This window comes from Cibotium barometz, chromosome 1, assembly GCF_041138505.1.
Source record: "Cibotium barometz isolate CiBa-2024 chromosome 1, ASM4113850v1, whole genome shotgun sequence".
NCBI classification, from domain to species: domain Eukaryota; kingdom Viridiplantae; phylum Streptophyta; class Polypodiopsida; order Cyatheales; family Cibotiaceae; genus Cibotium; species Cibotium barometz.
The window spans coordinates 73,860,249-73,883,196 of NC_141046.1; the positions used below are offsets into that span (position 1 = coordinate 73,860,249).

The window sequence follows — 22,948 nt, forward strand, 5'->3', positions numbered from 1 at the left end:
GCTTTCTGTATCAGAGGATGAGTTCAAGTCAAGGTGGAACCATACGCAGTGTACGATATGTGGGAGAGAGAGAGAGAGAGAGAGAGAGAGAGAGAGAGAACGGGAGAGAGAGCGAGCATCAGTGCCGTCATCTGCCTCCTACACAGCCTTGCGCCACCCTGCAGTCCAGCCCGACGCTCCCTGCAGCCCAGCCCGCCGGTTCTCAAAGAGAGAGGGAAGCCGTTCAGTCTGCCTTGCTTTTCACCAAGAGAGAAGGGATAAGCCCTTGCACTGCAGCTCTGGTGTCGCCTGTGCTCTCTGGCGACCAGCCATCCAAGAAGAAGCTCGTTCTTTTTTTCACCAAAAGGAGGCGCCTGAAGAACAGCCCGCCACCCCCCCTTTTTCTCATTAAAAAAAACTAAAAGCAAAAACAATAGCAAAAAGCGCTTCTTCAAAATATTATTTAATTTGAACCACCAAAGGTTATAAAACCTTATAAATTAAAATTCTTTTGTCCTCTTCACACTTGGGACTGTCCACACATGGGCTTCCTTCTCAATTCCAAACGGATGCCATTCAACCTGTCCACCATGTCCCCGTGCCCACCTGCATACTGTCCAGAGAAAAACACAGGGTCGTGACACTCATCCTTGATGAAATCTTCAAACATTCGAGCCCTTCTTTGGTCCTGTTCCTTCTTGGCTCTCTAAGCTAGGAACTCTTCTTTTTGAAGATACTCTCTAAACTTTTGAAAATCTCAATATTCTGCAGATGTCATGGCCGCAATCTCATGAGAGATAGATTGGCGGCCTTGGTTCCCTTACAGAAGTTCTATGTTGGCTTCGTAGTTGTTCCTTTCTTGAGGCCCTTGGTCTCCTTCGACTTTTAACATGGTTCTGTCACCCCAGAAAAGATTTCTTCAAGAGAAATCCCGCTTTGATACCACTGTAAGCCGAACGGAGCATGCAATGACAGATTCAACCATGTGTCCAAGAGATATAGATAGAGAGAGAGAAGGGGAAAAGAGAGATGGGAATAGGGGTTTCACACAGTACACCACGCTCAGCAGGAAACAGGCCTTGGCCCCTTTTCACGAATTTATTTCAAGAACAATCCACGGACTCTTCCAAGCCAAGACCAATTCAACAAATGAATACAATATCAAACAAGAGAGCCGATGTCGAAGTCGGGCTGAAGTCAGTGTCGAGGCACAAGGTCTCTAATGCCGAGCTCACCATGAGGATGACCCACAAGAGTCTTACTCCGGACTAGTACCAATATCCAATGTCTGAATCAAGTCAAATGCTCTCAGATACCCACAAATGTCTCACCCCAAAACTGGACAAGGAGAATCTCCAAAAGGTACACTTCAAGATGATAATTGTAGAGCCGGACAAGAAGCAGCTCAAGCCGGCGGTGTTTTCTTTAAGGGCGGTGGCGATGCTCTGAGGTGGAGGCACTGCTAGATTGACGGCTCACGGCAACGTTTCTGGAGGTAGCAAGTGGTGTACGCATTACAGGGCAGTGCTCAGAAGGGCTGGCGGTGCTTGGAACTCTACGTAGAGGAAGCAAGCGTCTGTTGCACTGGTGCTGCTGGTGGCGACTAGAGGCAGTAGCAATGGCAACTACACGCAACACAGAGGCACTGCAGGGGCAGCTGGTGTTGGTTACAGGGCGACACAGAGGTGGCTGAAGGAGGCCTGACACCACAGATATGGGAAAGACCAAATGCACAAGCTCACCAGACAAGACTAGTACTAGGAACAATTGGATGTACTGGGAACATATGAAAATCCTTGGAACACTTGCACTCCACAGTTCAGGACAACTGCGAGATATTGTTAGAAGTCATCTCCTGTCTATTTGTATACACCAAGGCCTCTGTTGTGGGTGTGCCCGCCCGTATATCATTTTTCCACACTCCCCGTATTTTTTTCCCAATTTTTTCTAGTGGCTGGAGGGCTGCCAGTTGATGCCAGGAGCACTCTGAAGCTGGCCGACTGCATCTGTATCAGTCGTGGGCTGTCTGAGTGCTGGCCGACTTGTTCTGTGCAGGCATGGGGCATCAGATGCTGGCCGACTGCTAATATCAGCAGTCGTGGACATTTATTCAGTCGTGGGCCTCTTTTAGAGCTGGCCGACTGCCCTCATGGGCTTGTATATATTGCCCCCCATCCTCCTCCACTTTCTCATTCAGTATCTTCGGGATCTTGTGTATAGAGAAGAGTTTACACACATCTCTCAGTGTTTCTTGTGCTGATTATTTTCTGCAGTCTACTTGCTCTTGTCTACCCAAGTTTGGATATCATTCCCGCTGCATATTCTGACATGGTATCAGAGCCCTAGGCTCTAGCAGATCTTGGGCGTTTTTTCTGAGCAAGAGGGGGAGCAACAGGTTGCTGATTGGTGGACTGTTTCGGGCTGAACGGGAAGTGAAGGTGCAAGAGGAAGGCGGGCAGAGGGGCTGGACAGCCACTTGCATATTTTCTGATTTTCTGATTTTTCCCACCCACCCACCCTTTCAGGTTACTCTCCGAGATGGCGGATTTACTCGAGATGGCAGAGAAGCACGTGAAGATTCCGACTCTTCCCACGTTCCCAGTGGATCGGCAGTTGGACGGGTCAAATTATGGCATCTGGAAGGTCATGATGGAGTAAGTTCTGGAGTCATATGATCTTGCTGATTTTATTATCAAAGGGGTGCCAAGGCCGGAAGCTGAGGAAGGGGAGGTTTTATCAGCGAGGAAGGACCGAGAGGCACAGGCACAAATGTGGGACCGTGTCAACGCCAGGGTCTGGTCATTTATATTCCTCAATTGCACACCACAGGTGATCAACCATGTGAAGCACATGACGCTGGCGAGAGGCATATGGGAGCACTTGGCTTCTTTGTACAACAGGGTGTCACCCATGAAGCGGATATCCTTGGAAGTGCAGATGCGGGTTATGAACCCTGCAAAGTCTTCGACGATGCGGGAACACATTAACAAGCTGCAGGCCCTTCAGCAGGAAGTCCTTCAAGCTGGGAAAGAGATATCGTCCGAAGATATGGCCATCACGTTACTTTCCCACTTGCCTGGTCAGTATTCCGCTTTCTATTCCTCGTTGATCACGAGTGGCAGGCTCAGCACCATTACATGGGAGGAGCTTGTGCCAATGGTCTTGGACCAGGAGGAACGTTTCACGAACCCTCCTCACGCCTCACGGCGGAGGTTCGGAGGCCTTAACTGGCCAACGGTCGAAAGGCCGTAATACCAACAAGGGCAAAGGGAAGGCTTCACCAGATAAGTCTTCCGAGAAGAAGCCTGATCCAGAACGAGAGAAGCTGAAGGCCGAAAGATCTTGTAATGATTGTGGCGAGAAAGGCCACTACTGGAGGAAGTGCCCTAAGCGGACAGGGAAGAGTGCTGATTCCTCAGCCTCAGCTGCGAAGACTCCGGCATTTGTGCACTTGGAGATGGTGGACTCCGATGATTCATCGTCTTCGAGCGAGGCGGCAGTTGGCTTCACCGCAAAGGATACCCGGGAATGGATTCTCGACAGTGGTGCTTCCAGGCACATGACTCCATCCCGTGACTTCTTCCTGGATCTGAAACGGCAATCAGGTCGTATCTTTATTGGCGATAACTCCACTATTCCGATTCATAGTGAGGGCCAGATGGAGATCATTCCCGACGGCAAGGGGTGCAAGCATGCTTCCCGTGTTCTTTATGTCCCTGCTCTGGGCTTTCATCTTTTGTCAGTGCATGAGGTATGCAAGACTGGCTTTCGGGTGGAATTTGAGGAGCATTCAGTTGCTCTAAGGGACCGTGAGACAGGCAAAGTTGTTTGGGAAGGCGGTGTGGAGAACGGTATCTACAAACTCTCCGCACTCTCCTCACTGACAGGCTCTCAGGTCGGAGACTTGTGGCACTTTCGTTTTGGCCACTTAAATGTGGATGCTTTGCGGCGCGCCTTCCGGGACCAGATGGTGGTTGGCTTGCCAGATGTTGGTAGTAGGCAAGGACGCTGCAGTTCTTGCATACGTGGTAAGCAGCACAGGGAATCCTTTCCGAAGCAGGCTTCCAGGCGGGCTTCGAAACCTTTGGAGTTGATTCACACTGACTTGTGTGGACCACAGCAGATACCATCCTTGGGAGGATCTCTCTACTTCATGCTGCTTGTTGATGATTGTACCAGATTCACGTGGGTCTACTTTCTTTCACAGAAGGACCAGGCTTTTGCTCGGTTCAAGGATTGGCACGTGATGGTGGAGAAAGAGTCTGGATTTCAGGTCAAGACTCTCAGGGCTGACAAAGGAGGGGAATTCTCCTCGACTGTATTCTTTCGGTTTTGTGCAGATCATGGCATCAAGAGGGAATTGGCCAATACCGGATCGCCTTCGGAGAATGGAGTTGTTGAACGTAAGAACAGGACTGTGGTGGAGATGGCGAGGACCATGCTGGAGCATCGAGATCTTCCTCGTCCACTTTGGGGTGAGGCTGTGGCGACAGCTGTCCATACCATTAACCGCTCTCTGACGACTTCTGTACCCCATATGACTCCATTTGAGGCATATTTTGGCAGGAAACCCGATGTCTCGCACTTCCGTGTCTTTGGGAGTGACGCGTATGTACATATTCCGAAGAAGCAGAGGGGGAAGCTTGACTCCAAGTCCCGCAAGCTGGTATTTGTGGGGTATAACTCTCTTTCCAAGGGATACAGGTTGTATGATCCAGAGAGGAACGAGATTGTTGTCAGCCGGGATGTGGTCTTTGATGAGCATGTTCCAGCATCCACTGTCGAGGAGCCGCCACTTCTTGGAGATCCAGAGTCTGATGATGATTCCCAGTCTACCACTCCAGTTGATCCACCTCAGTCATCACAGGAGGTTGAGCCCGCAGCTGGAGTTGAGCCCCCGCGACCACAGGAGGCTCCACGATCTGTTCGAGTACCTAGGTGGTTGATGGACACCCTTCGGGAGTCAGGTGTCACGGAGCTACCCTCCGAGTGGACCACAGAGGACGGCCCTCGAAGATCACATCGAGTTCGAGATAAAAGCAACACGACGGAGCTTCTTCAGGTGAACTATGCTCTTATGTCTCGTATCATGCGGGATAAAGAGCCCACTTCCGTAAAGGAAGCCCTTTCACAGGATACTTGGAGGGAAGCCATGCAGGTGGAACTTGACGCCATCGAGAAGAACAACACTTGGGAGTTGGTACCGAGGCCGTCGAAGCGGTCAGTCATTGGTGTCAAATGGGTCTTTAAGACCAAGTACGCGGCTGATGGGTCGGTGGACAAACACAAAGCCAGGCTCGTGGCTAAGGGTTATGCTCAGCGGCCAGGCATCGACTACGAGGATACCTTTGCACCGAAAGCGCGGATGACCACGATTCGGACCGTTCTTGCCCTTGCTTCTTCTCAGAGGTGGCCCGTGTACCAGATGGATGTAAAATCGGCGTTCCTTAATGGTGACCTGCAGGAGGAGGTGTACGTAGAGCAGCCTCCAGGCTTCATTGTTCCAGGATCGGAAGGGATGGTTTACAGGTTACGTAAGGCCTTGTATGGTCTTAAACAGGCTCCGCGGGCTTGGAATCAGAAGATTGATTCCTTCTTTATTCGGACTGGATTCCAGAGATCGGTTGCAGATCCGAACCTGTATCTCTTTCGGAAACGCGGCATGGTCACACTCATCATCCTTTATGTGGATGATCTCATTCTCACCGGCGGTCATGTGGAGCACATTGGAGTGACGAAGGCTGCCTTGTCAAAGGAGTTTGAGATGACCGACTTAGGCTTACTCCACTTCTTCTTGGGATTGGAGATCTGGCAGACCCAGAGGGGGTTTTTCGTCTCTCAGCAGCGGTATGTTCATGAGTTGCTTGAGGCCTTTGGGATGGAGAACTGCAAGCCTATTACTTCGCCGATGGACCCGAACACAAAGTTAACCGTTACAGATCCTTGTGAGCCAATTGATGCCTCGCAGTACCGGAAGTTGGTTGGTTCATTGATCTGGTTGCTGAACACCAGATTGGACTTGAGCTTCTCTGTGGGGCTGTTGAGCTCTTTTGCAGACGCCATTGAAGACTCATTGGGACGCAGGATTGCGGATCTTGCGGTATCTGCAGAGTACGAAGGATCTGGGACTCTTTTACACAGGAGGGAATGGAGTCAAGCTCCAAGGTTGGAGTGACTCAGATTGGGGAGGAGATCCAGACACGAGGAGATCTACTTCAGGATACACTTTTACCCTCGGCTCAGGAGTGGTTTCTTGGAGCAGCAAGAAGCAGCCGACTATTGCCCTTTCTTCAACAGAGGCAGAGTATCGGGCTGCTTGTGGTGCTGCTTGTGAGGTTGTATGGCTGCGGAGGCTGCTTGGCGAGATGGGGTTTCCACAGAGGGAGCCCACAGTCATCCAGTGTGATAACCAGAGTTGTATAGCTATTGCTCGGAACCCGGTTTTCCATGCCCGGACCAAGCATATAGAGATACAGTATCACTTTGTTCGTGAGAAGATCTTGGCGGGTGACATCTTGCTACTTTATTGTTCGACGGAGGACAATGCGGCGGACCTCTTCACGAAGTCTCTACCTCAGGCTACGCTCAGGCGGCACTCCAGCTCCCTGGGGTTCGTTACACAGCCAGGAGCTGAGAGGGGGTGTTAGAAGTCATCTCCTGTCTATTTGTATACACCAGGGCCTCTGTTGTGGGTGTGCCCGCCCGTATATCATTTTTCCACACTCCCCGTATTTTTTTCCCAATTTTTTCTAGTGGCTGGAGGGCTGCCAGTTGATGCCAAGAGCACTCTGAAGCTGGCCGACTGCATCTGTATCAGTCGTGGGCTGTCTGAGTGCTGGCCGACTTGTTCTGTGCAGGCATGGGGCATCAGATGCTGGCCGACTGCTAATATCAGCAGTCGTGGACATTTATTCAGTCGTGGGCCTCTTTTAGAGCTGGCCGACTGCCCTCATGGGCTTGTATATATTGCCCCCCATCCTCCTCCACTTTCTCATTCAGTATCTTCGGGATCTTGTGTATAGAGAAGAGTTTACACACATCTCTCAGTGTTTCTTGTGCTGATTATTTTCTGCAGTCTACTTGCTCTTGTCTACCCAAGTTTGGATATCATTCCCGCTGCATATTCTGACAGATATGTAGGAGGGAATGTAACTATTTGGCCCTCCTAGCTCTATTCACATGATGGAACCCTTGCCCGGACACTAGACACGTGGAAGAAGGCATGGGAACAGGGATCATAAGGTTTGCATTTGGAAAAGCACCATTTTTGGTCAAAAAGCACCCAAAAAAAAGCAAAAAGTCAAACTGGGTTGACCACAAGCCAAGAGTACCACTAGCAAGAGGAGATTGAACTGAACCGAAAAGCAAAAAGCCGCTTTCTCAAAAAGCTGCTCTAGGGACAAAAAGCAAGGCCCTGAAGCTAAAAAAGCAAAAAATAAAATAACTTTGAAAAGCTGGTCTTATTTGAATATATAAAGTGAAAAAGAGAAAAGCAAAGGGAGAAAGGCAAAAGCAAAAGCATGGTTAAGCTTTTGGTGAAAAGCAGGGCCCCCTTCAAGGATTAAACCTCTCTTGTAGCATCATGTACGAGATCGTGAAGTATGTGAAGATCATCGTTACCATCATCATCAAGCTTTTGAGCATAGAGTTTTACGACCACCTATCTATGCCAGTGCGCTGCCACCTGCCACTTGGTCTTCGCTTTTAAACAGCACCAGCCCTTATTGCTGTTGCTGCCACCCAAGCCACTAGCACTTGGTTGTGCCTCCTGAACCACCACCAGCAGAGCCGCCTACACCCGCCTCTAGCACATGTGCGCTGCCTCCCAGCCGCTTGTTTGGTGGCTCCACCAACTATACTGAATCTCTGCCAGCCAACAGCGCCGCTGCTCATGCTTATTGCTGATTATCTGCATTGCCTGTGCCTTCTGTTCAACGCCAGCCAGCGCCAGCGCTTTGCTTCCGTTGCTACCTGCTTGTGCGCAGCCGTCGTTGCCCCTACCACTGAGAGCTGCCATCATCACCGAACAGCACTTGATAATGCCACCACACATCAGCACTACCACCGACTTGGCTACTGCTCTCAACCCGCCTCCAGCACATGCGCGCTGCCTCCCAGCTGCCTATTTGGCAACTCCGCCAACTATACTGAATCTCTGCCAACCAACAGCGTCGCTGCTTGCGCTTATTGCTGATTATCTGCACTGCCTGTGCCTTCTAGCCAGCACCAGCGCTTTGCTTCCATTGCTGCCTGCTTGTGCACAGCCGTCGTCGCCCCTACCACTAAGCACTGACATCATCACCAAACAGCACCTGACACTACCACCACACATTAGCACTACCACCGACTTGGCTGCTGCTACTAAGTTGCAACACCTATCTAACAGTTATATGCTGCTTGTGCTGCCCTTGATACAAGCTATTATACGCTTCAACCGTTGCATGAACCAAGAGAAACCATGTAGCCACGAGAGCATTGGTCCTATTTATACTCTCCTGCTTGGTTTTGGAGAGCTGTTTTCTACTTTGGTTTGGGGAGCAAGCTTACAGTTGAGTATCATATTCTTCATCGTCAACACGAATCTATTGTGTATTATGTGTACAAGCTTAAGGTTCCTTGGATTTGAAACTCGGATTTGAAACTTGAACTTGGACTTGGATTTGGAACTTGAACTTGGACTTGGATTGGAACTTGGATTCATTGGACTTGAATTCATTGGATTTGGATTTGGACCTGGTACTAGCCCGGTGAGAGATTCTTGTGGGTGGTGTGCTCAACATCAGTGATCTCGTGCCTCAACATTGACTCTGACTCGGATTTCTACATCGACATATTTGTTTGATCTTGTAATCATTGATTGTATTGATCCTGGCTTGATAAGTCCATGGATTGTTCCTGAATAAATTTAGGAAAGGGGCGGGGCCTATTTCCTACTCAGTGTGTGTGTGTGTGTACTGTGCAAAGCTCCCTAATCCCTCCTCTCTCTTCCCCCTCTCTATATCATTCTCTCTTGTATACGTGGTTGAATTTGTCACAGCATGCCCCGCTGGGCTTACAATGAGTGAATTTTTTTACCCAATTTTATGCTAACTTATATGATTCCTTGAGAGGGCTATATCCGGCCAATGGGCATTTCATTCGGTATTGGCAGTAGGTCCAAGCAGGGAGCTCCATTGATTTAGACCAAGACTCAAGCATCATTCCACCTAATAGAGTGGAAGGTATCACCTAATAGAGTGGAAGGTATCAAGAGATAGAGTCTATGTGCTGGATGTGCTATAAGATTAGGAGAGAAATTTCATATGTAGTGACACTCCTACAGCACGTCATCCAGAGATTCGAGCGACTTCTGGTTTTTTTATCATCCTCAATCCGATAGGCAGACGGAGAGGACGGGGTCAGGTTTTGAAAGTTATGCTTTGTGCATACGGCTCTAGACGACTATTTTATTGGGAGAGGTACATTCCTATGGTCGAGTTTGCCTATGATACTACTGAGCATATGGTTTTGGCAGTAGCTAGAATATGTTTGGTGAGAGTTGGGTTAAAACCCAAATTCCCTCGGACTTTGATAGCTTGAAGAAGACACAACTGTGGTGCCTGATAGTTAGGAGTCTCTGAGAGGGAGGTATGATATCCCCTAGGTCAAATCCTGAAATTTGTCTCAGCGATTTTAGGTTTCCAATTCCATGAGTTGGAGGATTGAAGGATGGTTTATGTTCTTCAAAGACCTGAGAAGGTTCTATTTTTTTGTCTTGTTCCCACGATCATATGTTGGAGGAACAACAGCTTCAGTTGAGCTCATTCCTTGATACGTGGCTATGTGGAATTAATAGATATGTCTAAACCTGATTTCGAAGACAATTGATGGAGGTATTTGGATTCTCCTTCATTTATTTCCAAAAGTGGAAATGTTCTAAGTGAGAAGGAATGTTATGTACCTAGCACTAACCCTTGGGGTTAGGGACTAATCTAGTAGGATTAGGGGAGCGCTGGGATTAGGGAAAGCACGTGAATTCAAGTGGCTAGGGTTCAAATTTAATAAATCCAAGGTTATTGGCTATTCATGACTGGAGTGTTATTTATAGCAACAATAAGCACTCTATAAGTGGGTATTGGGTTATTATTGATTCATTGAGGTCTGGACTTGGACCAAGAGGCCTACCATGGACACGGGTAGTCTTGCCGAGGGCCCCTATGGGCATGTAGTGGTTGGGTAGGAGTCTCTCACAGGATGGACATTTGTTTTTAACTGATAAAAGGATCTTTTTCAAGGCAAAAAAAACAGCAAAAAAGGACGTTCAAGAAGGTCTAAAACCAATTCAATAGATTGCAAATATATCAAACTGTCAATGTCTCTATATCATGGAATCCATAAGAGCATATACACCCAGTTTGCAAATAGAGAAAAGAAATAGACTAGGCACTCACCAGGTTTATCCGAAGTCGGTAGCCTCACCACCACATGCATGGTAATGATTCCTCCAGGAAGGTCACCAAGAAGTACTCTGGACTCGGCCAAGGTCTTGTTATTCTCTAGAATCTTACCCGCATTTATCAGCTTCAAATCACTTGTTGTCCTGGGAACGTTTCCCTTCTCTGGAAAAACAAACACTTGTGAGCACAAGGACTAAGTTAACATATACCTAGATGAATCCAAGAACATGCCCAAATTCACCTTTTAGGAACATGCATGTTATATACTCATCGTAGTCAACCCACAAGACTATATAACTATCAACTCCATTATGCATAGTATGGACTAGATACTACGACATCCCCACTAATGTCATCAATGCCCAATAGTGGGTGTAGAACTCTGTACCAAGATATGCTCTCACACACGCACTCCACACACACACACACATACACATAAGAGCATATATTCACACAAGGACTAAGTTAACATACAAATTAACTTTGACAAGAAAAATGGAACCTTTTTTCATGCCTAATGCACGCTGAATAAACCAAATATTGTTATAAAGCAATTAGACTTGTAAATCCATGGAAAGGAGATTATGATACTATGTTCTTGTAAGTTTTTATAATCATGACCATTTATTCCCAGCCTGTGAATCTTTGAAGACCTCTGGCGAACTCTGGCCCCAGTAAACATGCATCTAAGGCCTGATGCCTGACAATGTCACAAGTTGGAACAAGTAGGTGTTCACTCCATGCATTCTATGCTGAAATCTGCCCAAATCTGGTGTCCTTCGTTTGCCCCTTTTATTCCCAGCCTGTGAGTCGCCACCTCTGGCGACTGAAATCTCCCACTATAGGCATGCACTTACTTCTATCCTAGTCCATCCCTACCTGACCGTATACTCATAACCTTGCCCCTTTGGCTCATACTGACTTATAACTTTCTGGCTCCAGTAAACATGCATCTAAGGCCTGATGCCTGACGATGTCACAAGTTGGAAAAAGTAGGTGTTCACGCTCCATGGAATGCACCAAACACAACAAGAAACAGTCAGGGTGTGCAGCTGCCATCACAGCAGCATCTCAATGGATGTGTGTATGAACAAGAATCATCTTGTTCTTACACCATATGGTGATTGTTTTAAGGCTATTTTGCTTTACCCCCAGTAAGCTGAATGCCTCCTACAACTAACACATACTGCAACATCAAACCCCTGCCACGGCTTGGGACCTTGATACTGCCCCTCCTCTCAAGCCTGCTTCTCCCGCATTTGCAAAAGAAGGGCTATCTAGCAACACTTTCATGATGGTCCTATCGTCTAACTTCCTACAACTAACACATACTGCAACATCAAACCCCTGCCACGGCTTGGGACCTTGATACTGCCTGCCCCTCCTCTCAAGCCTGCTTCTCCCGCATTTGCAAAAGAAGGGCTATCTAGCAACACTTTCATGATGGTCCTATCGTCTAACTTCCTAAAAAGTAAAAGTTTTAGCGTCTAGTCATCTTGCCTTTCTTAGACGGCTTCTTTAGAGTGTTCCTTCAATTTGATCCAACATATAGAGCAAAAGGAAAACTCAAGGTACGCCTAACTCCTATATACAATTTGTTGGGTCCATGCGTATACCTCGTACCATCGTTGTATACAATACGTGCCACAACTAGTGAATTTCAAAGAGAGAATTCATTTTTTTTACCATTTATATAGAGCTTATGCTTTTGGAGCTCTTCAAACACAATGGCAAGATGAGGACAATGCTACTCCACCAATTTCAAGAAAACACTTATAGCCTACTTTACTTGAGTATTTGGAGTATTGGGCCAACCAACCCAACCCATTTCTATCTACTTCTACTCCACATGTAGAACACTTGAGACTATGTGCTAGGGTTTCACGGATAGTGTAAGCCCAGCGAGGCGTGCAATGACAGACTCAACCACGTGTCCAAGAGATAAAGATATATATAGAGAGAAGGGAATAGGGATCTTGCACAGTACACATTGAGCGGGGAATAGGCCCCGCCGCCTTTCAAGAATTTATTCAAGAACAATCCACAGACACACTAGCCACCATGATCAATACAATCAATGAATACAAAACAAACAGATATGCCGATGTAGGATATCCAAGTCGATGTCAATGTCGATGTCAAGACACAAGATCTCTGATGCCGAGCACACCACAGGGATGACCCACAAGTATCTCTCACCGGGCTAGTACCAGATCCAATATATCCAAATCCAAATCCAAGTCCAGAAACAAATCCAAGTTAAAGTCCATATCCAAGTCCAAAAACAAATCCAAGTCCAAATCCAAATCCAAAACCAAGTCCAGATCCATGTCCAAGCTATATGTCTAAGTTCCATGTTCATGTCCAAGTTCCATGCCCAAGCTCTATGTCCAAGTTCTCCATGTCTATGCTCCGTTTCCAAGCTCTATGATGTTCCATATTCAAGCTCTATGTCCAAGTTCATATCCAAGTTCAAGTAGTCCAAGTTCCCATGAGTAATCTCCACAACTCCTACAACCTTGTCAATGAAGAAAACCATGGAAAAGCTCTTTTTGGCAAAAAAAAAACCTAATATAAAACCTGTTTTAATGATTTTTGGGCGATAAAAACATCCAAAAAGCAATTTTTGGAGCAATTTTAGAGTTTCTAAAATTTTTGTTCGTACAACTCCCTACACGCGTCCATATCGCCCATGCATATGCCCATACAAGTCTAGCTAGGGTTGACCGTACATCTGAAAAGTAAGTTGGAGAAGGTGTTGATGGCGAAGAAGAAGCTCTCCATGATCATAATGATGCCCACACACACTCCACGATCTCCTTCATGATGCTATAAGAGAGATTCAAGCCTTTTTATACTTGGAAAGGGCTCTGCTTTTTGCCAAAAGCTTGTCCATGCTTTTACTTTGCCTTTTTATGCTTTGCTTTTTCCTTTTAAGTTTGTTTTCCCTCTTTTTACTTTTATTAACAACTTTTGGTGCTTTGCTTTTCTAGCTTTAAGGCCTTGCTTTTTGGCATTAGAGTTGTTTTTTGAGAAAGCGCCTTTTAGCTTTTTGGTCCAGCTCAGTCTCCTCTTTCCAATGGTGCCCTTGGCTCGCGATCAACTGTCACAACCCTGTGCTTTTCTCTGGACAGTATGCAGGTGTGTACGGGGACATGGTGGACAGTGTGAATGGCATCAGTTTGGAGTTGAAAAGGACTCAAGGTTTTAACAAGGTTCTTTTTATTTAACCCATGTGGAAAAGGAGTTTAAAACCTTTAAAAATAAAACAATACCCTTTATGGAGGGATCGTGGCCCATATGCTATTATGGGGGGCCGATGCTCTTTCTGGAGGCGCCAGCTGCATCTGCACGTGGGTGTGCTTTTTCTTGGGAAGGCTGGCACGTTGTAGCTACACACTTCTCTCTTGGTGAAAAGCAAGGCAGGCAAGGCTGGAGCCTAAAGCGTGTGCTTCTCTCTCTTTGGGAAGGGCCTGCTGCAATACACGCACAGGAGCTTTTGCTTGTGGGAAAAGCTGGCAGGCTGGTCGGGCCAGGGGACTGGGGTGCTTCTTCGTTCTCTCTCTCTCTCTCTCCCATGGAGGGCAATCGTGGGCAGGACTTGATGGAGGTGGGCTGAACACAGCAGCAGTTGGGCTGCAGGAAGCGCACAGCCCTCTCCCTCTAATGACTACAGGTCTGCAGGGAGGGCTGGTCGGGCAGATGCAGCAGAGATACGTGCTTTTCTCCTTGGAGGACTGTCGGGTTGCAGGAAGCGCACAGCCGATCTCTCTCTCTCTTCGCAAGTCTAGGGGAGGTTGTCGAGATTAAAGGCAGGTCTCTTTCTTTCTCTCTCTCTCGCTTGGTGCACAGGAGGGCTGGACTGCAGGCGCTCAGGGCTGCGTGCTCTTCTCCTAAGTGGCCAGGGGGCTGGTTTCACTGGACATAAAGGCGGACAGGGGCTGGTTTTTCATGAACATAGACATCATGTCGATGGCGTTCAACTGATGGAACTTTCAGCTTCCTTTGCTTTGGTTCGGGACTGTTTTAGAAAGGGTTTATGGACTGTTTCGTGGCAGTGCATGTGGCTACGAACATGAGCAATTTTGAGATTGTTTATGGGCTGTTTTTGGTTAGCTGCAAATTCAGCTATGTGCTTGGGTCTCCGGCTGCAAGTATTTGTCAATTGAAAGTGTTTCTTGGCATGGGAGTGATGCAAGCTCGTATGGCTGCGTGCTCATGGAGCAGATTGTTTTCTTCCTGCTAGAAAGGAACAGAGGGACCTACAGTTATGGGCATCTCTATGTTTCCAGATGTTTCATGAGGGAACAGGTAACTAGATGTATGCCGTTGTTGGCACTATTGTTGAATGGTGTTGTGAATGGTTCTGTATGAAAACAGGACAAAAGTTTCAAAGGGAAACAGGCCTAAGGGTTTCATGTGGAAACACGTCGTAGGTTTCTCAAGGAAACATGTATTTGGGTTTCTCCACGAGATACGTCACATGCAAGCAGAAGGTACAGGAATGGACACATGTTTGGTACAACCTTGCTACTGATTGGACAGGGGACAGGGAATCCATGAAAGAGATGGATAGAACCCTTGGAAGGTAGAGAGGGTTGGTACAGGTGTGTCGACTGTATGGTATGTTGTGCTGTGGTGCGAGTTCTCTTTTGAGAGACAGTTTGGGAATCTGTGTTGTGATGCACAAGCACTGGATGTGTCAAGGTGTGATGTTGTTCATAGGGTGAGAGGCTATGGATGGTTGTGGCAACCTTGATCATGGGAGAAAGCTTCTGTATGCAGACTCAATGTGTGAATCTTTTGATGTGAACAATGGCTGGACTTGTTTGTGGATGCCGAGTGGATATGAAGCCATGATGCAAGGTATTTGCAAGCTTCAGGAGTTCTACTGTGATGGCTGAGTTTCCAGCCTTATTGTAATCAAAGCTCTTATAATCAATTAAAGAAATACCGCAAGGGACGCCACTGCATTTTGGGGCCAATCGGTGTCCGTGTACTATTTGCAGGAGCACTCTAGCTCCCCCTGTTTGTTTTCCTTTTCTAGGTCCTCAATGGTGTTGAAGTGTTTTGTGTGCAAGTTTGTTTTTGCACCGCCCTTTGGTTTTGTCTGGAGACCGAGGCCGGTTTACGTCAACCTTGTTTGACTTTTTGCTTTTTCTTGCTTTTTGACCAAGAATGGTGCTTTTTCTTAATCAAACCTTATGGACCCTGTTCCCAAGTCTTCTTCCACCTATCTAGTGTCCAGGCATGGGTTTCATCGTGTAAAATAGAGCTAGGAGGGCCAAATAGTTACATTCCCTCCCTCTTATATCGCAGTTTTCCTCAATTGCGGACTGCAAGTGTTCCAAGCACATCCATATGTTTGAAGATACTAGCCCCATCTGGTGAGCTTGTGCATCTGGTCTTTCCCCATATCTGTGGTGCCATCTGCTCATCTCGAACATCTCAATGCCTTTTCTTTCACCGATATCCTTGTTCTTGATGGTACATCTTCATGGCCTGCCACATGTGTAAGATAAAATAAATGCATACTCACCTTGTGCAAAAACTAGACAAAAGCTAGTCAACAAACAAGTATGCATCATTCGTGTCTAACTACTGGGTATTCCACGTACTGGCCAGGTAGTCTGAAGCCCAATGGACTATCACATGCCATAAATCCAAGCATTGTCCATACATCAAAAACAGTACACAAAGTCAAAGAAATTCAAACATAGATCAATATACAATGCACAAGTAATGATCCTCCTGTTCATGGATTGTCGTGTCTGGTTTCATTGAAACCGTGCTGAGCCATCTGGCTCCCGAGGAAACCGCTCACACTATCCTCAAGGCCATCTGGTCACTAGGACCGCCCAAGAGTTCATCAATAATCATCTGGGCCATCTGATCACATCCACCGCCCGACTATGAAATCCAATACAGTCATCTGGGCCATCTAATCGCAATGACCGCCCGACTGCGAAATCCAATACTATCATCTGGGCCATCTGGTTGCAATGACCGCTCGACTGCGAAATCCAATACAGTCATCTGGGCCATCTGGTCGCAATGACTGCCCAACTACCAAATCCCAGATATCTAGCATCTTTGCAATCTAATGGGTCGTTTGGCATCGTTGCCTCCCATATACAAATCTTGTTCTGGCATCGTTGTCGTCCAATGGGTCATCTGGCATTGTTGCCTACCATATACAAATCTTGCTCCTTGGACTATCCGGCATCGTTACCACCCAACTAGAGCATGTCCAAGTAACCATTATAAGCAGAATAACGATCAGTTTCAGTCATATATATATACATATATATATATATATATATATATATATATATATATATATATATATATGTCTGTATGTATGTATGTATGTATGTATGTATGTATATATATATATATATGTATGTATATGTATATGTATATGTATATATGTATGTATATATGTATGTATATATGTATATATGTATATATGTATATATATATGTATGTATATATGTATATATATATGTATATATGTATATATATATGTATATATGTATATATATATATATATATATGTACAATGAAAAGAGCTAGAGACACAATCTCTCCCTCTTGAATCTGTCTTGATCGCTAGATGTCCATATCTATACTTCAAATATATCTGGACCAACCACTTCCTCATAGGCTCGAAGTATATCTGGATAGTCCTAGAAGTACTTCTATGGCATCCATTTCGCATTCAATGGCGAATAATTCTTGAATTTCAAGAGGAACTTTCTAACCACTGTCTTTGCTCTTTTTCTCACAGAATGAAACACAATCTGTTTTGGCTCTTCCACCCCTGGTGGATCCTTCAAAACAAGTTCCTCTAGGGATAACCCTGTACATGGTTCCAATAAACTGTCATGGAAGGCATTATGTATCCAATGATCGAGAAGGTCCAACCAATGACATACATGGTTGATCTTCTTGGTATCTTGAGAAAGGTTCATATACCATCATTCCCTGACTTTGGCAATAAAATCCATAGCAATACTCTCCCATAGAACATTCAATGGGTGCAATAATCATGCTGGTGTTTGTCAATCAAACTTGACCTTTTGACAAACCAAACATTCTCGGATCATAAAGTTCAATGTTCTTTTTCATAGTAGGGCAATAGAAGTACCTCTCCAAAGCTTGAAGTGTAGTCAAGGTGTCTCAATGCCCCATGTAGAAAGAAGCATGGCACACTTCCATTACCTTGGCCTCAATTCCTTGTGTTACACATGACTTGGGTTTGTATCATAAGAAAACCCTTCTTGATGACATAAAAAGTCACCAAATCTGTATTCTACAATCTGTTCCAAAACATCTTTGAAATCCTCTTTGGTAGCATAAGGATTCTCCATCAAAGAGAAATCCATATACTAACCCATAGAAACCTCATGGCTCAAGGGTCTTCGAGATAGAGCATCTGCTACTTTGTTGTCTTTACCATGGGTATGCATAATCTGAAAATGAAATTGGACAAAATAACCAACCCATCTTATATGCTTTTCTGATATCTTAGGTTGAGACATAAAATACCTAAGACTTTGATGATCCGTCTTGATAACAAACTCAACACCCATAAGATAGTGCTTCCAATTCTTTAAAGCATGGATGATAGCCATCAATTCTTTCTCGTAAGGAAGTGCGGTCTTTTTAGCTCCTTGAAGTCTTTGACTCTCATAGGCCACGGCATGGCCTTCTTAGTTCAAGACTACTCCAATGCAATCTCTCGAGGCATCACACTCTACCATAAATGGTTTTGATAAATCTAGAATAATCAATACTGATCCTTTGCTAGCTTAAAACTTTTGTACTTCAAAGGATTCTTTTTCAGCTTTGGCCCACCGAAATCCCATGGCTTTCTTTGTTGAATCATGTAGTGGACTTGCTACCACGGCAAATTACTTGATGAACTTCTTGTAATAAGAGCATAAGCCGAGGAAACTTCGAACTGCATGCACACTAGTCAACTATGGCCATTCCATAATAGCCTTGACCGTATGTGGGTCCATCTTGACCCCTTCTTTGGACACTATATGGCCCAAGTAGTGAATCTCTGACAAAAAGAACTCTCTTCTTGCCATTCACATACAACTTGTGCTTTCGCAATTCCTAAAATACCATATCCAAGTGCTTTCGATGCTCTTCTTCGTTCTCTAAATGCACAATAATGTCATCAAAGAAAGTAGCTGCAAACTTTCCATGTTCTCGAAATATTCTTTCCGTCATTCGATTAAAAGTAGCCAAGGCATTGGCAAGACCAAAAGGCATCACCAAAATACTCAATCCAGCGGTCTTGTGAATGTCCTCTAGAATAATCCCGACTTGATGGTAAACACTCTTCAAGTCGATCTTGCTAGAGATAGTGGTTCCATCCAATCCATCTAGGATATCATCAATCCTAGGAATAGGAAATATATTCTTTACAGTGATCTTGTTAAGAGCCCTGTAATCAATACACATGCACCAAGAACCATCCTTTTTTCTGAACCAATAAAATTGGGTAGCAAAGAGATAATGAACTAGATCTAATCAAATTCTTTTCCAATAGCTCGGTCATTTGCTTCATAATCTCCTCTTGTTGAGTTTCTTAGCATGATGTCAATCTAATGATCTTCCTATCTCTCTGGTTTATTAATTTGGCTTGTCGAGACAATTCGCAGTCCACGTGTCCCTTCTTTGCCTTACCTATTTCGAAGAAGTGGTATCTAAGATAGCAAGCCTATGAGTAGCCTCCTTGTCTTCTCCATGAGAAATAGACCAAGTAGCTCTAGATCCTTCTGAGATAAGCTTTAGCAGCTTCAACTCTCTTGGCATTGGTGGCTCGATCCTTGATGAAATCTTCAAACATTTGAGCCCTTCTTTGGTCCCGTTCTCTCTTGGTTCTCCAAGCAAGGAATTCTTCGTCTCTGAGAAATTGTCTGAGCTACTGAAAGTCATGGTACTCTTCTGATGACATGGCTGCGGTCTCATGAGTAATGGATCAACGACCCTGGTTCTTATCCTAAAGTCCTCGATCGGCTTGATAGTTGTTCCCTTCATTAGACCCTTGGTTTCCTTCTTCTCTCGACATGGCTCTGTCACCCCAAGAAAGTTTCTTCAAGAGAAATCCTGCTCTGATACCGCTGTAAGGCCAACGGGACGTGCAGTGTCAAACTCAACCACGTGTCCAAGAGATAAAGATATATATATATAGAGAGAGAGAGAGAGGAGAGAGAGAAGGGAATAGGGATCTTACACAGTTCACCACATTGAGCGGGGAACACGCCCCAACCCCTTTCAGGAATTTATTCAAGAACAATCCACGTACACACTGGCTAGAATCAGTACAATCAATGAATACAAAACAAACAGATATGCCGATGTAGGATATCCAAGTCGATGTCGATGTCGAGGCATAAGATCTCTAATGCCAAGCACACCACAGGGATGACCCACAAGTATCTCTCACTAGGCTAGTACCAGATCCAATATCCAAATCCAATAAATCCAAATCCAAATCCAAGTTCAAGTCCATATCCAAGTCCAATTCCATATCCAAGTCCAGAAACAAATCCAAGTCCAAATCCAAATCCAAGTTCAAGTCCATGTCCAAGTCCAGTTCCATATTCAAGTCCACAAACAAATCCAAGTCCAAATCCAAATCCAAAACCAAGTCCAAATCAAGTCCAAGTCCAGATCCATGTCCAAGCTATATGTCTAAGTTCCATGTTCATGTCCAAGTTCCATGCCCAGGCTCTATGTCCAAGTTCATATCCAAGTTCAAATCCAAGTTCAAGTAGTCTAAGATCCCATGAGTAATCTTCATAACTCCTACAACCTTATCGATGAAGAAAACCATGAAAAAGCTCTTTCTGGCAAGAAAACTGATATAAAACCTGTTTTGATGGTTTTTGGGCGATGAAAACATCCACAAAGCAGTTTTTAGGTTTTTTGGAGCAGTTTTTAGGGGTTTTTGGAGCAGTTTTAGAATTTCTGAAACTTTTGTCCATACATGTCCATACAGCTTCGTACACGCATCCATATCGCCCATGCATATGCCCATACAAGTCTACGGTTGACTGTACATCTAAAAAGCAAGTTGAAGAAGTGTTGATGACGAAGAAGAAGCTCTCCATGATCATAATGATACCCACACACACTCCACGATCTCCTTCATGATGCTACAAGAGAGGTTCAAGCCTTTTTATACTTGGAAAGGGCTCTACTTTTTGCCAAAAGATTGTCCATGCTTTTGCTTTGCCTTTTTATGCTTTGCTTTTTTCTTTTTGCCTTTGCTTTTGCTCTTTTTACTTTTATTAATAAAATATTACTCAACTTTTGATGCTTTGCTTTTCTGGCTTTAAGGCCTTGCTTTTTGAGAAAGCGTCTTTTAGCTTTTTGGTCCGACTCAGTCTCCTCTTTCCAATGGTACTCTTAGCTCACAGTCAACCCTGTTTGACTTTTTGCTTTTTCCTACTTTTTGACCAAGAAAGGTGGTTTTTCTTAATCAAACCTTATGGACATGTCTTCTTCCACGTGTCTAGTATCCAGGCATGGGTTTCATCATGTGAAATATAGGTAGGAGAGCCAAATAGTGCGGCGGAATCACACAAACACCACACGCGAGTCCTAAACTACTAGTCTTTATTATGTACAAGAAAGAAATATTTACAATTGTACTTCAAGTACAAGGGATATGGCTGAGTGAAAACGTCAATTACAACCCTATGACCTACTGTATACTACTGGATAGCACTTCACCTGTAGAGAAATGCTGTGTGAAGTCCAGCACTGAGACAATCTGACAAGCAGATGATTATGACGATTTCCAATATACATATATATATGCATTACTATTGTTGGTTGGCCAACAAATATGATGTCCCCAACCTACCACATCTACACTGCCACCTGGCACACCTACACTGTCCTACTGCTTCCGTGCCTACTCTTGAAGTGCTCCCACACTTGTTGCTTGACTCCTAAAGCCAGCCATGCATACCTAGGGTGAGGTGCATCGTTCCAGCTGTAAGCCCAACAGCACGTGCAGTGATATAGGGGTTTCACACGGTACACGCTGAGCGGGGAACAAGCCTCGGCCCCTCTTCAGGAATTTATTTCAGGAACAATCCTTGAGCTTTTCCAAGCCAGGACCAATACAACAAATGAATACAATATCAAACAAGAGTGTCGACGTCGAGATCGGATTGAAGTCGATATCGAGACACAAGATATCTGTTGCCGAGCTCACCATGAGGATGACCCACAAGAGTCTTACACCGGGCTAATACCAATATCTAGTGTCTAAATCAACCTAATGATCTCGTATAATCACTAGTATCTCTTCACCAAATCCGGACAAAGGGAATCCAAAGGGCACACACGGTGGTGGATGTTGATAGAACAAAAGGTGGTTCAATATGCCAGCGGCTGAGTGTGTGGCTGCTGATGACTGAACGGCAGGAGGAGGCGGCGATCTTTAGGTGACAGTCAGCAGAACAAGGCGCTGCACAGCGGCGACTATTCTCTTGAAGGCAGCGGCTGAGGAGTTACCGATGTGACTCAGGCAGCACTAGCGCGTAGGAAGTCGTTGCACAAAGGCGACAGGCAACTGATGCTATGGCATTGCTGGCGACGCTAGGGTTCTTGCCCGCTGGTTGAGTGACTGTGCAGGCGGCTGTAGGAGAGGCCAGGCGGTTGAGCGCTGACAGAGGCAGGTATAACAGCCGACAGAGGGTGGACCTGCTGAAACAGGGGGACGGACTGTCGCAAGTCGTGTCTCTTTGTTTGATCATGCCCTTCATAAACAGTTACTTCTTTGAGGGCTACTGGAGCTGCAAGGTGGGTGGTTGTATGGGACGCTAGGTTGGGGCTATCGATACCAAAACAATCACACCTCACACTCAAGGATGGTTTAGGACACTGAACCTATGGTTGGGTGGCAAGGTGCTAGCCACAATCCATTGTGGTCATGCGATGCGTACAATGTTAGGTCCGCAAAACCTCATTAGGGTTTTGGTTCTAGGTCAAATTATCCTTGGGCGTGGTCTTCAGAGACGTTACAAGTAGAGATCAAGCTCCCAGCAACGGTGGACCATAGCCTAGGTTATAAACCTCCTGACTATTCAAGTTCTCATCTCCTCCCCGAAGAACCTCCTGCAATATCTCTTGGCTGCCCGACTAAACAGCTTGCATTTCTTGCAAAGATCAAGTTTTCCAGCCTACTTAGGAGGTGTTTTGTCTACAACCCCTCCACACCCCTTGCCCGCCACTGCTCTGTCTCAACAAAGCCCTTCAGACATTGTTCAATCTAGCGCTTCTCATATCTCGCAGAAACAATTGTCGCCTCCTTAGCAATCTCCCCTAAGTCCCCAAGTAACCCCAGCAAATCATGGGGCACCCAATGTTTCAGGCGCCTTCAAGTTGAGACAAGCTCCTTCGTCCATATGGTGACCCCTCTCCAAGTATGTGTGGTCCTATGCCACCACTCCCATCCCACTCATCGTGACGTAGAAGCTACCATCTTTTTCTTCCCA

At 45.6% G+C, this 22,948-nt stretch overlaps 1 protein-coding gene across 4 annotated transcripts in view; it reads right to left on the reverse strand.

Moving 5' to 3' along the window:
* LOC147642399 (membrane-anchored ubiquitin-fold protein 3-like) overlaps positions 1-22,948 on the reverse strand; it is a 53,375-nt gene that overhangs the window by 24,804 nt on the left and 5,623 nt on the right. For all 4 annotated transcript variants that reach the window (XM_086806026.1, XM_086806049.1, XM_086806032.1 and 1 more), the window contains one exon: positions 10,410-10,577. In XM_086806026.1, the coding sequence (XP_086662152.1) occupies positions 10,410-10,577 (168 nt within the window). The remainder of the gene's footprint in view (positions 1-10,409; positions 10,578-22,948) is intronic.